The sequence below is a fragment of the Montipora capricornis genome, chromosome 6 (genome assembly GCF_036669925.1).
Source record: "Montipora capricornis isolate CH-2021 chromosome 6, ASM3666992v2, whole genome shotgun sequence".
NCBI lineage: Eukaryota > Metazoa > Cnidaria > Anthozoa > Scleractinia > Acroporidae > Montipora > Montipora capricornis.
The window spans coordinates 30,506,091-30,519,465 of NC_090888.1; the positions used below are offsets into that span (position 1 = coordinate 30,506,091).

Below are 13,375 nucleotides of genomic sequence, written 5' to 3' on the forward strand. Positions count from 1 at the left end.
AACAATCCTTAGACAGCTGTCCGTTGCCAACCTTACTTCGCTATCGTGTGCTTAATACAGGAAAAACGCCATCTTCCTATTAGTATCAACTTCTAAAAGAAGTGTCTTTGTTACAGGTAAGTAAGCACTTAACCAATATATTCATCGTAGCATTCATTTAACCACAGGACGCTTAATTGGCGTGCTGTTCTGAGTTCAGTGCACGGCTCAGTTAAAGTGGTTAAGTTGCATCGGCATTCAGTCAATAGTCTGGCTAAAAAAGCGACGGTTATGCACTTTCTCCTGCTAAAGCAACTAAATATCAAAAGCAGAGACAGTTCCGCAATCACTGCGATGCTAAAGGCGTGGAATTGCAAACAATGCGACGTGCCTTTTGACGTTTATAAGAGCTGCTCAAATTGGTTCCTCCATTGTGATCCGGCCAGAACAACACGAGCTTTTTATATTAAAATTTCGATTGTATTCTTATACAAACTAAGTTCTGGAGACAATAATATTGAAGAATATGGCATACTATATGTGCCGTATCATAAAGATATCACGAACCTTGGAACGTGCTTAGCTTCTGTTTCTCCGGCAGTAGATGCCTTTCCGCTGACTAAGTTCCTTATTGCCTTAGAGACATCAAACAATACACAATCTTTATACCACCTCGTCAAAATTACAATATGAAAGAAACCTCACTCTCGACTGTTGGCACGATTTGCTCTCATGTGTAAGCTGAAAAATCAGCTATACACCTACAAACTACCAGCAAGACCAATGAACTCTGAGGTCATTTGTGACATCTCAATAGAAAAGAATGACTTTCAAAGGATTTAGAAAATCGTTTTATTTACATTACTGCCTGAAAGAGATATTTGCTAAAATTGTCACCAGTGTTGCACAAAGCAACCCGCGCCTTTTGGTTAATAACATAAGTCTGTCATCCATGTGCCCAATGGAACGAAAGGTAAATAATCCAGGCAATTCAAACTGCCAACTTCTTGACTACCTGTTGTCATGCGCGTGACTATTGCTCTTAAGTGAGTCCAAGAACTGCAAAAAAATTCCAGATACATAACACGCTTCTGAAGTATGCACACTTTACCTTTAGAAATTGCTCTTTGAAGCCTATGTCAAGACTAGAGACGCGACCATTAATGAAAGAGATTTAGGGGCGCCGAGGATATCCGGTAACAGTGCAGCGAACTGTCCGTCGTGTGTACATTCCGCAGCCATCTCAAATGTCTGTCTTGTTGTGCGGCTCATATTTCAATTGTAACTCTTGTGAACGCAGCTTCGTTGGGTACAAAACGTATATCATGTTTAGAAAGCTGTTAGATTCAAAACATGGATGCTGAAGAATTTTTTAAAGGTCTTCCACAGCAGGATAAACTGGCAGGTACTGTTTGTCAGACCTTACAGATCGAGGATCATTTTTTTCCTTATCATTAATGCGCAGGACTTGTTGATACGTATCCTCGTGCTGCACTCTTTCGTGATTCTGGGTTGGTGCGCGCGCGTTTAATTCGTCATTTATATTGCTTGTGCCCTGTGATTTTTAATATATTCTAATTCTAGTCAGTGTTCGATTTGTTTTGTTGATGCGTTCAAGGGTAACTTTAATTAAGTCGGTCATTGAACCAAAATCAATTATCTTGTGTCAGTAACTTCAGCAACGCATGTTTATTTCACAGTGATAACAGTCGCTCTGCCAGGAATCAAGGAGTTTTTAGGGGAGGTTTTGGTGGAAGAAAATCTTAGTGACAAAGGCGAACAATTTCGCCTCGACTTTGTGGACATTCTCGACAAACTAGGATCAAAAGCACAAGGTAATGCAATATATACTCCATTGACCAACGACCACCAGCCACCACATCAATCGGGAGAAACACACAGGAGAAAAACAGAGGGCGACCTTCAAGGTGATATCGAAGACAACGCAGCACAAACGCATTGGTCTGCCGAAGCAGTTGCTTTTGGAGATAAGGTAACCATTTCATTACGTTTTTTACCTCTTAATCTTTTTTCTCTCGCGTATTGGAAAGGCCGATATTGTGTGAGGGGGTATTTAATTGTTTCTTGAAAATTAAGACACTTTAGTAGACAATGAATCGATTCCATGTAATCCCTATCGCAAATTTGCTTTGTTTGGTATATTTGAGGGTTTCGTTTGCTCGCCTCAGCGAGTTGCAGAACTTTGTTAATTTGTTGTAGAGGCATTTGCTTTGGCTCTCCAGCGACCTCTGCGTGGCGATATAAGTGACATTTGATAATAGCAAGGACCGCAGTTCTTAATACGACAATTACTGATCCAATTGTTGACTACTGTTCTGATCCGATAGGAAATCATTCAACCTCAGATCATTAAATTCGCATGTTGGTAAACAAGATTGGAAATTAACAGTTTTTTTGTTGTGGTAAATTCCTAGAGTTGTAGGTAAGCGATTCATGCAGCGTTATGGGGAACCACATCAATCACCAAAAGGATGTTCGCAGGAAGGACTAAAATTTCCAACAGTGTATTTTTCTTTTTCTTTTTTTTTTTCTCGTCAAGAAGTACAATAATTTCCTGGGTATTGAACGCCGAGATAACTGTGCAGTACGTTCGTTTCTTGAAAGCCTTATCTAATATTACATTGCTTTTCTACAAGATACAAAAGTCATAACATACATTCTTCCCGGTACATAAAATTCAATATTGCGTAGTGGATTTAGGTATTTTGAGCGGAACAATATATTTCCGCACGGCAATCGTCCTACCCAGTTGTTTGAAATATCAAGCGAACGTAGGGTCTTTCATTAGTTCAACTCAAGAATTTCCTCCAGTCCGCATTCAACAGGTCGGATAACACGCGTTGAAATCACACCGAGGACCTTCTGTTATTTTCTTTGTCAATGCATAGCAAGTATCTGCCGCAGCTCTGACCTCATCAGGTCAGTAAATTACGATTTCTGTTTTAATTGCGTAATTCTTTTGGTTTATTCTTATGCGACTGGCTGGAGAAAAAGTCTATTTGTATTTAAGGAGCTTGTGATCTTTTCTGTTTGGTGTTGGCATGTGTTTTCCACTTGTTCTGCGCATGCATCGCAAATGAGATCGGAGATGGCAGGATCAAACTTTATTTAGGACAGCTCATGTAGTTTGCGTCCACTTTGCCCCTTTGTTGTTATCATGCAGCATTACGGGGGATTAGTTCACTTCGAAAGATTCTGTTACAGAAATTATGCAGATATTCTCCCATTTCGAGGGGATTTTTATGATTTTTTAAATTGATGCTGTGTAAAATTATGAAACGCGCATGTGGTAAATTTTTTAAAAGATATCACCAAGATACGAAGAAGATGTTTCCTTTGGATAATGCGATATCAGAATGCAAAACTTTTTTGGAAATTGCAGTATTTAAAACCATATATATAAATATATATATTTGTTTCTTTAGGTCCTTCGTTAATTGTATGTATTTACATGATTAAGATTGTGCAGGTACATGTATGTGACAGTTTATAGATACAGCTTTGCACTTCTTCACAGCTTTGTAATTGCTGCATATTTTATGAGGTCAAGGATCAAAACACTTGTAAGCATGATAAGAGTTTCTACCAAGAAACATTCCAGACGTAACAAATAAGGGCAAAATACAAGTGATTTACCATATGTAACAAATTTCGAATACATATCTCGTTCCCTCATCTCATAAAAAAATATATCAAGCTTCCCGGCCATGTTCTGATTTGTTTTTCTGTTCTGAGAAGTCGTTCAGTTTGAAGCTCACATAGCAACATTCCTGTTGGGACAAGCATGACATTGTTCATTCAGTCCCATTAGCTTTCATCAATCAGTAAACTTGTAAACTTGTTTTTTTTCTCCACTTTGTTTCATTTTGTGGCAACCTGCGGTGTGGGTGATCCAACATTAACAGTTTCTGTTGCACTTTGCAGTTTTGAAGATCGAATTTTACGGACATATTAATCTGTAATGTGTTGCCATGATGTTGAGGTCTATTAACCAAATACACAGCACATTCTTTTTATAGCCACAGCTTCAATACAGTAGGTGGGCTGTCTGTTCAATTTCATTGCAACTCAGGTCACATGCTACTTACCTGATAATTTTCTTATTCAATGTACACTTACTTAAAGAGAACAGTAGTCAACCACACTACATGAGCAAGTTCCAAGGTTAGATTTTATTTTTAGCCACAAGAGATACAACAATTTCCCATTTATAGATACAAGACCACCTCAAATAGCTCCAATTGAGCAATGCTGATTTTAGCTGTCTCATAGGCATCCTTTTTTTTTTCAGAAATGATAACTGCCAATATTCAAAGTGATAGTTTTAAGGTTCTTCCTGTTAGATCTCAGTATGTGGGCATGTACTTTGAGCCTTAGAGACACCTTATCAATCATACTGTGTTATAACACGTGGATTTTTCATCCTAAGGAAGACCACCTGATACTTCTGAATGGTTCAGTGCAACAGGATAGGCGTTTACAAAAATCATGTTTTTTTCATGATCATAGTGCTTGCAGATTATGTACAGGACCTGAACAAAGTTTAGTAATTTTAGTTAAAACAAATTTCACAGCTCTGATGATCACTCAACATTGAACCTTGTACCCTTGACCAAAGGTTTCTGTCACCCTTTGCTGGAATTTTTTCTTTTCTTGCCCAACAAGATATGCTTTCTCTGTCTTCTTTACCATTATGACCATTATCTTTTTATGCCCAATATTCTTGCTCAGCTATCTACATTTGTCTGTGTTTTAGCAAATTAGCATGACCTCTTTGTTAACACCGAATAAAAATCACCTAAATGTATCATCTGCCAGTTTCAATACAGCAATTTCTGTTGTTGACCACTGAAACTGGTAAAATACATTTCACCTTCCTTACCACCACCAAGGGACCATGTCTTTGTCCCAGCACAGGAAACCATTCTGACTAGCCAGTTGTCCAGATTATAACTCCCTTGTTGTAGACTTGTCATGGTGGTATTTGTGTCTTCAGGATTAGGTGACACTACCCACCTTTGTGGCTGTATTGAGCTAGCAGTAGTCCGGGTGCTGTTGGTTGAATGTTGGGCCTGCTGCCTAATTAGGAGCTGAGCTGGTGACAAATCGATCCTTTCCTCAGTTGGACAATGCCAAGTATTTGTCCCTTTTTCTGTCCACAGTACCTGTACTTTTAAACATTGTTTGCACAGCTCTTTCCACTTCACCATATCAACTCTGAAAGTGTGCTTTAGCCATTTTGTGAACAATTCCATAGTCGTTGCAAAATTTTGCTAACTCAGTTGAAGTGTACTGCACTCACTTCACAGTCCTGAATTTTCTGCAGTCACTTCACAGAGTCCAGGCAAACTGATTTATGAGAACCTCTATTACTGAGCTGCTACAGATGTCCTCTAACTAGTGAGCTTCTGTGAACTTTGAGTTGTAATCAATGATCAGCCAACAGAACTTGTATTCAAATTCAAACAGGTGTGTTGCTACTTCTGGAAATGGGAAGTGGTCTGGTAGTACTTAAAAGAGCTTCTGATGGCTGGGCTCTTTTAAATTCGGCACATTTACCACTGTACATAAATTTTACATGCTCACTGTTTGCAATTGGCGATTCCCAGGTGTGAATTGTGGATCAAGTCTAGCATTTCTCATTGCTAACTCTTTCCTTGAGTCTCAAAACGAAAAAGACGAGAAATCCACATTCCAAAAATGATTTTGGTTGAGGTTGAGTGGAAAAACTACTGCCTGAGGTTGCTTACGGGCTGCTATTGCCTTGTTGGTGGGTGGAAATGAAAGTTTAATGTTTGTCGGCTGATTTTGATGTGGAATTGTGAATCCACAGGTGCCCCAAGCTAAGTGTGAGGTAAAGCTAACAAATTATAAGGATTTGTATGGGAATCCCAACTAAATTCTCAATTAAAAAGCCTAACCTTATTGCCACTGTAGGTCTGCCACTGTGCAGATTTGACACAATTTGAGCCATTTTCAATTCCTTGTTCCCACGGTTACTCTGTCGAACGGCTGTAATTCCATCTCACTCCATTTCATTTTATTTAAGCTTCTCAATGGCTCTCTCTTTCATAGCTACAGGTAACCTTTGAGTTGAACGTACAATGCCTTCTTCTATTGTCTGTCGCTTGCATTTTGATGGTGTAGGTCCAAGGCAGGGTTCCAGCTGTCTGTATGGGTTCAGGGAAGTCCTCTATTTCATGTGTTAGAGTGGTCTCTAATGGGAAGTCTGCTGTCTTCTTCTTGGCTTACTGTCCTTTATGAAAGTTCAGATGAATATAAAATGAAAGTTCAAATTTGTGCCTAAGAAAATTAAAAGAGAACCAAACGTTTTGAGGGATCTCCCTCTTCATCAGTGGTTTGAAAGCAACTGAAAAATGCATGTGCAATGTAACATTCAAATGAAAGCAAAAAACGCAACGTTTACAGCGTGCACTGACTTTATATGAATTTACCAAAGTCCACATTGAGACCACCAGGCCGTAGGGTGCGGTGTCTGAAGATCATCCTGGCCTCAAAAACATTACGTTACACACAAATTTTTCAGGTGCTTTCAAACCAATGATGAGGAGGGATTACCCTCAAAACGTTTGGTTCTCTTTTACACGTCTTGGGCGCAATTTTGAACTTTCATTTTATATTCATCCATGTTATTTCGCAGCACAGTTTCTTCGAATTTTTAAAAGGTCATCTTGCTGATAATTTTATAGCTCTTGTAGTTTATGTTCTACCAATTAAACCCAAAATCTGGTGGTTGTAGGATTTTTGTTGACTTTTGCAGCTCACCCATGTTGTTGGTTTTCTGATGATCTGTGAATAAGAGGTGTTCCAGTGTTCATCTACTGTATCTTGAATTTAACTTTCTTCTTCAGGACGTGGGTGGTGGCTGTCCACTTGTCATGTATTTCAGATTATGGATCCGCTGTGTTGTAAATTAAAGATGTCACTTGCATGTGTTGCACTCTACTAGAGATGCACTAATTTTTACCGAGTTCATGTTGTTCATGGTCTGTTCCGGACTCGCTCTCCTTGGTTCATGTTAGAGACTAATGGAATGACTATCTTGAAATTACTGAGATCATTACTGCATTTAATTAAATAAAACGTAGCTATAAGTATCGTGAAACTTCATGTGTATTTACTTCTATATGCATGCTGTTATGAATCGTAACTATTTTTCATCAGTTGATACTGGTGCTAAAATATTAGCAATTCCATGTAATACACACTGTGCTAAATCTTAATCATTTTTTGCCATTTTAACTTATAATTTGCATGATTATCCATCCGTTGTTGCAATTACAAATGTAACTTTTTGAGAACTTTTTCTGGCTTTTTCCTCTTGCCTTCTTCCCAAGTACAGTAAATGCATGTTTTACAGATTTCTGTGCCTTCTTGGCAGAACCAATTGTGCCAAACCAGGCTGCCTTTTTTTACACCTAAACCATATAAGGGTTAGCTGCAGCTCTTGCTGTTATACTGTTACTTATTTTCAATGGTGGGTTAACTGTGTGTTTGTACATGTATGTTGATTGCCTTTGTATTGTTACAGGTAACATACTTTCTTGTGTTGCAGTTTTGTGAAAAGGGCCTCAGATGCTCTGAGTATCATTTGTACATGTCCACATGACAGAAAAAATTATGTTTTATAATAACCCCAATACCAGTTCATTTCTTATTTGCCCCTAAATTTTATTTGTCTGTAGGAAGTTGGTGACAACTTGCCTTGCCACAAGGGAACAGCTAGTACTGAAGATGGTGGTATAATTATATGCAGTTCACCATTGCCTCAGGCAGATTCACCAGTACATTTAGACTCCCTTAATCTACCTATGTTGGATTCAGTAGACACATGGTCCAGAGAAACTATAATATCAGAGGCAAGCAGTGCTGAGCTTGAAATATATGATGGTTCAGAAAGCGATGTTAATGTCCAGGAGGAGGGCTATTTTACAGGAGATAATGTTTTTGTTGATTATTCAGTTCAAAAACTTGATCTTGAGCCAAATGAGTTGGGTGAACTGCATAGTGGTGTTATGTACATTAGGGAACATCCTGGTTGGCATAAGAGATGGTTTACTATAAATAATCACTGTTTAACATGCTTTCGGCATAGATCAGAAAGTAGGATGTTATTTCAAATACCTTTGAAGGGGGCCAAAATTGTCCCAACTGATCGGAAGAAAAGTAAGATGTTTCCGCTTACTTTGTCAGTTCCAAGAATACATGAAACTATCACTTTTGCAACAACAGAGGAGCATACCAGGCAAAAGTGGGTCTATGTTATGAATTGTGTTATTTCAAGACTTAAAGAAGACGAGGAAACTTCGGATGTACCCGTGAGTCCATCTTTTAACTCATATGACTCTTACTGCAAACTTGTTGGTTCAGAATCAGATCCAGACAAGCACAATATTCTGCAGAAGTCTGTGAAAAAAATGAGTTGCTTCGCAGAAGAAAGGTTTTCATGCTGCCTTGAATCGCCAAGAATAGTAGAACCATCCCAGAGCTGGACAAGTAGTGAAAACAGTGCTCATTCAAATGAAGATGAAACTTTGACTCAGTGGAAATTAGGTCTTGATGATGAAGATGAAATGCTTGTGATGAATAATGACCTGTCACCAGACCTGGGGGAGGATGAATCATTCAAAGAGTTACAAGAGGTGAAGAGATGTACATTGTTTTTATATGTTATAAAATACCAGCTGAGACTCTTCGTTAATCTTGAAAGAGAGCATTTTTTTAAAGTCAGAGGAAGCATCCCCTTGTACAATGTAACGATCCAGAATGGAAAACAAAGAATTTTTATTATTTGGCTCTTCATCTCTATTTTTTCCTTCTCCTATGTCCAAAAATGCATGTGATAAGATGCACACCCATTTGCAAGAAACTTTTTTTCACACCATCTTTTTCTACTTACTGCTGTTGTGAAAAGGGATTCCTTAACTTACAGTAATTGCTAGAAATACAAATTTAATCCTGTGACAGACTAGTCAAGGGGATGGAGTGGGGTTAGCAATAATTGCATATTAAAAGACTACAAAAATTTCAGGTCGAACAGAAGAGGACTTGTTAATTTTCCAAAATCATTTATTTTCAATTATACTTTGCACCTGCTTGATAGGAGGTCCTAAAGGGTTTTTCATGAGCCTTTTTTCCTGTGAATGATGAAATGTCCTTTTATTGCTGTGTACATGTATTTATGTACTTTTGCCTGGTTATCATTGTGAGCTGTGATATTTTTAAATGATGATCAATTTCAGGAGAAGCAGGTGTTTTATTCACCCTAAAATGCTGTTTAAGGTTAATTTCACGAAACTTTAAGAACAGGCATAGATAGTTATTTTTGGTTATTTTTGGTATGAACTCTATTGTGCTTCAAACTATGTGCATTACATGTATATTACTGAAATGCCTTTCTTGACTGACTTGACCCAGATTTATGGATAACGTGGCTGTGTTCCAACACAGTATCATTTAATGTAACGGTAATGATAGTTAGTGTAAGTTTTGTAAGTGTGTATGGTTAATTTCCTTTTTGAAGGGGGGGGGGGGGGGGGGGGGGCGAGAGACAGTGGTTAGTGTTAGTTTTGTAAGTACTGTAACTGTGAAGCGTATTGTTGATACTCTTATTTCTGATAGCGTTATCAGTGGCGTCGTCAGTTTTAATATTTTGAATAGTGTGTACTGTAAACAATATTGCTAATTAATTAAAAAAAAAACAGAGATGCACAAGAATCTGCAAACTAAACTTTTACATAAGAAAGAGCTATTTTGTGTAGTTTTCAAAACAGCCAAAACAAGAATTAGTGAATGATGAGGACAACATGTAAGACAGTGTGTTTGCTGTAGTCCTTAGCATTAATAGGAATAACAAATTGTTAACGCAAACAAATGTGAAACTTGGAATTCCTGTTTTATAGGCGGACTAATGTGAAGCAGTCATTTTAATTTCCATAAAGCATGATCAACACCCCCTTTATCACCCTCTGTATAGCTCAGTGGTAACTAGTGGTGTATAATGCAAATCGCTTAGTCATAAGTTTAATATCCATTAACGCTTACATCAATCTTAAGGCTTCTTTGAAACTGCTAAAATTTCTTACTAAGCTCTGGTGATAATTCTCAAAAATATATTTTGTGTTGTCAGTGCAAGAAAATATTTTGAGGAATAATCATATCACAAATGTCCATTTTAAATTCGAAGTGTTCTAGTACTGACATAGTACTTCAAGTGAGCTATGATCTTCGCAGTTATGAAAGCAATATTAGCGATTGCATAGAGAAGCCTGAAAAATTCAGGACTTCAACGCGGTTTGCACCAGTGTTCTAACGATACTGGTGCGACGCTCTAAACAACTGACCTATGTAGCCACTGACGTCAGGAGACGGTCATTTGTGAGTTTTAATGTAACAGTGATGAATGAATCAACGAATTAAATGATGTATGAAATGGATTTATATTGAACTGCAGATATGAATTCAAGTGAAGCTATTATCCTCGCAGATATGAATGCAATTTTTTGGCAATTGCGTAGCTTCATAGCTTCACTTGATTTCATATCCGCAGTTCAAGATATTATCCATTTCATATATCTTTCATTCACTGACATTGCGTTTATTGTTCCTTATTTTGTAGATCTTACCTGATATTATCCAAGGATTAAGTGGCCCAACCAGTGGAGGAAAAAAGAAAAAGACAAGATTCTTAAAGCTACTTCTTTGGTGAAAGTAAATGGTACGTTAAGGTTAACGAGTTGCAACCTGCACTAATTACGAGACCCCACAGAAGTGGTTGAAAAATAATGAAATTAAATGCTACTTACGTGAGTCCCTAAAACAAGACAGGTTCTACGTATAAAGTTCCAACAAAATCAGATGTTCTTAAGATAGATTAATAATTATGAATTCATAGTAAGATCGAGTTTACATTAAGAGATTTATGTTTCGTAAGACGGTATTCATGTCAAGATAGAGTGTTATTAAGGTAAAGCAAGCTTACGTTTGGTCTAATATTTTGATGAGTGGTATAATGAAATGCAGCTATAGATGCTCATCACATTTGACCCTCTTTGAACAGTTCTTTTCGTGACTTCATATACAGAGGTTTCAGAAGAAGGAGCGCTTTCAAGTGGTGGGGAGAAGTCTTTGTCAACTTCAGACCTTCAAACTGCTGTGCCTAAAGTAAAACGACACAGTTCATTGGTTACTTCATTGTCTTCGAAAGCTATGCGTGTCAAATCAAGACTAACAGGCTCTATTTTCAGTAAAGGTAAGTTATTGTATCATGACAAAATTTAATTTAGAGTCAGGGGAAGTGACTTACAGAAATCACAACTTACCCGAGGCGCTTCATGTAACTAAAAACAAATCACCAAGGAGTGCATTCACCTGTTACTTTACGAGCCGGACTTCTTTGGGGAATAGCAAGAAAATTCTGAGATGCAGTGTTTTCACTCACGTGACCAGTAACCTTGTTTTTCCACGGAAACCAAAGAAAACTGTTGCATGTTGGTAGAGCTCAATTCCTGGAGGATTAAGTTAGGAACACCGTCATGGCCCGCCGTTACATTAAGCTCAACGGCAACCGAAAGAGAACACTTTGCGTGCCAGGGTAGTGGTGTCTTCCAGATTTTTATACTAATCATCTGTAATGGACAAAGGATACTTCGCAAAGTAAATGTGGTTGAGTGAAGCATCAAGTTGAAAGGGAAAAACAGCTCACCTCCGGTCGTGCAGTCCTGGTCTCAAAAGAAACGCGCGTGCTTAAACTTCCTATTGTTTAGGAACACTAACGTGGCCTCCGTGACGTCACGTAAAACACTCAATAGTTGGACCCTTCAGCATTGGTCACTCAAAGTCGCATGGCGGAGTTAGCAACGTTATAATTTATAGTTTGAAGGAACTTATATTTTTCTTTTTGGTCGGTATGGTTCCACAGGTGTTAGCGGGTCAACCAAACGTTGATGGAGGGACTAGTTTCCCTGTTAGCAGAGATCTCTTTTCTTCTGCGTTTGATGGGCTGACGAGTACGGGAAAACAGACCTCTGCCATGGGTTTGAAATTCACTTTGATCCAAGCGCCGTCCACAACCTTAGACGGCACTCTTCAAACCGCATGTCCCATCATTTGTTTGCTGTATGGGACTTGAGCCCACCGTGTCCAGCGCATTCCTTTACGGTAATTCCGCTGTTATTAAGTGAGCCCACACAACATGAAGTATCATGTGAGGATTCGGTCACTAAGTAACCGCCACGCATGCTCAACACAGTGAGTTTCGACCCATGACAGAGGTCTCTTTCCGTACCCATCAGCCCAGCGAACGAAAAAGAAAAACATCTACTAGCAGTGAAGGGACTAGTGAGTCATGACACGAAAACTTTCAAAACATCATGAGTGACCATAAATCACGATACGATTTTTTATTTATTATATGACTCAACAAAATAAGTCTATCGGTTTGTTTCCATAGCAACCTTCCGTATTGACACTCTATAACCTATTTATGCATTCGTTCATTGCCCCAATCAGAAAAGCGATATTGGGTTGAGCATGTAGTACCTGTTAGCCTTTGAAAATGTGCTTGTGCTGATTTATCCAAAATTGTACTCGAAATCATATGAGATTTTATGTAAACAAAATGCTCTGAGAGTGAAACGTCGTAAATTGTGTCCTCACAGGTAACATGGTTCATGTCTCTCAGAGGTCCTGGCACATAACAAATCACCGACTGAACCTGCTCTTGGGAAGCTTTCAATCGCAATATGCTCAATCAAGACTTCAAATCCCTTTCCAGCTTGTCAAGTATTATATAGCAACCTATATTTGTCTTCTCTTGTGTGGTTTTACTTAAGGTCGTAAACATGACCCCGGCAAAGGCTCTGACGAGATTATTTCATCCACAAAGAGCACAACATTTTCTGGGTATTTACTTCGTGAAAGAAAGGTGCTAATTGAAAAACCGCTGGTGTGTTGTCGCAAAGAAGCATTGGTTATATTTGCTACAAAAAGGACTTTGGAGTTCGGCATCGCGGAGACTAGGAGGTTTCCTTTACTCAGATATACCTCGTATTAAAACAGTGGACGATAAGGGCTATGAAAAGCCCTAACAATGTTTGGTTTTAAAACCTGTGAAAAGGAAACGACCTTTATTTTGCCTGCGGAAAAATGAAGCCGAACTGGAGGAATGGTTATTGGTCTTGAAAAGATGGAAATAGAGGTTACTTGAAATTCAGCAAGTAAGTTTCTCGTCTCTAAGAATGCTCTTTGGACAGCAAAGAATTGTTGAATTGAGTAATATTATATTTTGAGAGTGATTTAGAATGGCGTTTAACTGCAAAACCGCTGACTGGCATTCCATTCTCTATCGCTGCGC

The 13,375-nt window shown here is 38.4% G+C and overlaps 1 protein-coding gene and 2 long non-coding RNA genes across 5 annotated transcripts in view; 1 reads left to right on the forward strand and 2 right to left on the reverse strand.

The window, feature by feature from the left end:
• Positions 1-927, reverse strand: part of LOC138051936 (uncharacterized) — a 32,757-nt gene extending 31,830 nt beyond the window's left edge. The window contains exon 1 of one of the 2 annotated variants that reach the window (XR_011132944.1): positions 547-927. This is a non-coding gene — a long non-coding RNA (uncharacterized lncRNA). The remainder of the gene's footprint in view (positions 1-546) is intronic. The other variant, XR_011132945.1, reaches the window with a different exon arrangement.
• Positions 928-960: 33 nt separating this feature from the next.
• Positions 961-12,880, forward strand: LOC138051935 (uncharacterized). 2 transcript variants are annotated; one of them, XR_011132943.1, is made up of 6 exons: positions 961-1,384; positions 1,680-1,972; positions 7,707-8,663; positions 10,640-10,738; positions 11,105-11,272; positions 12,855-12,880. XR_011132943.1 is itself a non-coding variant. In XM_068898263.1 (5 exons), exons 1-4 carry the CDS (start codon positions 1,333-1,335, stop codon positions 10,727-10,729), a joined length of 1,392 nt encoding a protein of 463 aa, XP_068754364.1. In that variant the 5' UTR covers positions 961-1,332; the 3' UTR covers positions 10,730-10,738; positions 11,105-11,299. The 2 variants fall into 2 exon arrangements, 1 of the variants encoding a protein (XP_068754364.1); XM_068898263.1 differs by lacking the exon at positions 12,855-12,880 and having other exon boundaries at positions 11,105-11,299.
• LOC138051937 (uncharacterized) lies at positions 8,493-11,864 on the reverse strand. The gene is made up of 4 exons (XR_011132946.1): positions 11,726-11,864; positions 11,392-11,648; positions 11,003-11,179; positions 8,493-8,627 (listed from the first exon to the last, which is right to left on the reverse strand). It is a non-coding gene; the product is annotated as an uncharacterized lncRNA (long non-coding RNA).
• Positions 12,881-13,375: the final 495 nt, after the last annotated feature.

Bases quoted from the DNA above. Each gene is read 5' to 3' on its own strand.
- LOC138051935 (XM_068898263.1), top strand. From the start codon at position 1,333: ATGGATGCTGAAGAATTTTTTAAAGGTCTTCCACAGCAGGATAAACTG. The intron at 1,973-7,706 runs GTAACCATTTCA...ATTTGTCTGTAG, and splicing joins CAGTTGCTTTTGGAGATAAG to GAAGTTGGTGACAACTTGCC. The intron at 8,664-10,639 runs GTGAAGAGATGT...CTTATTTTGTAG, and splicing joins CATTCAAAGAGTTACAAGAG to ATCTTACCTGATATTATCCA.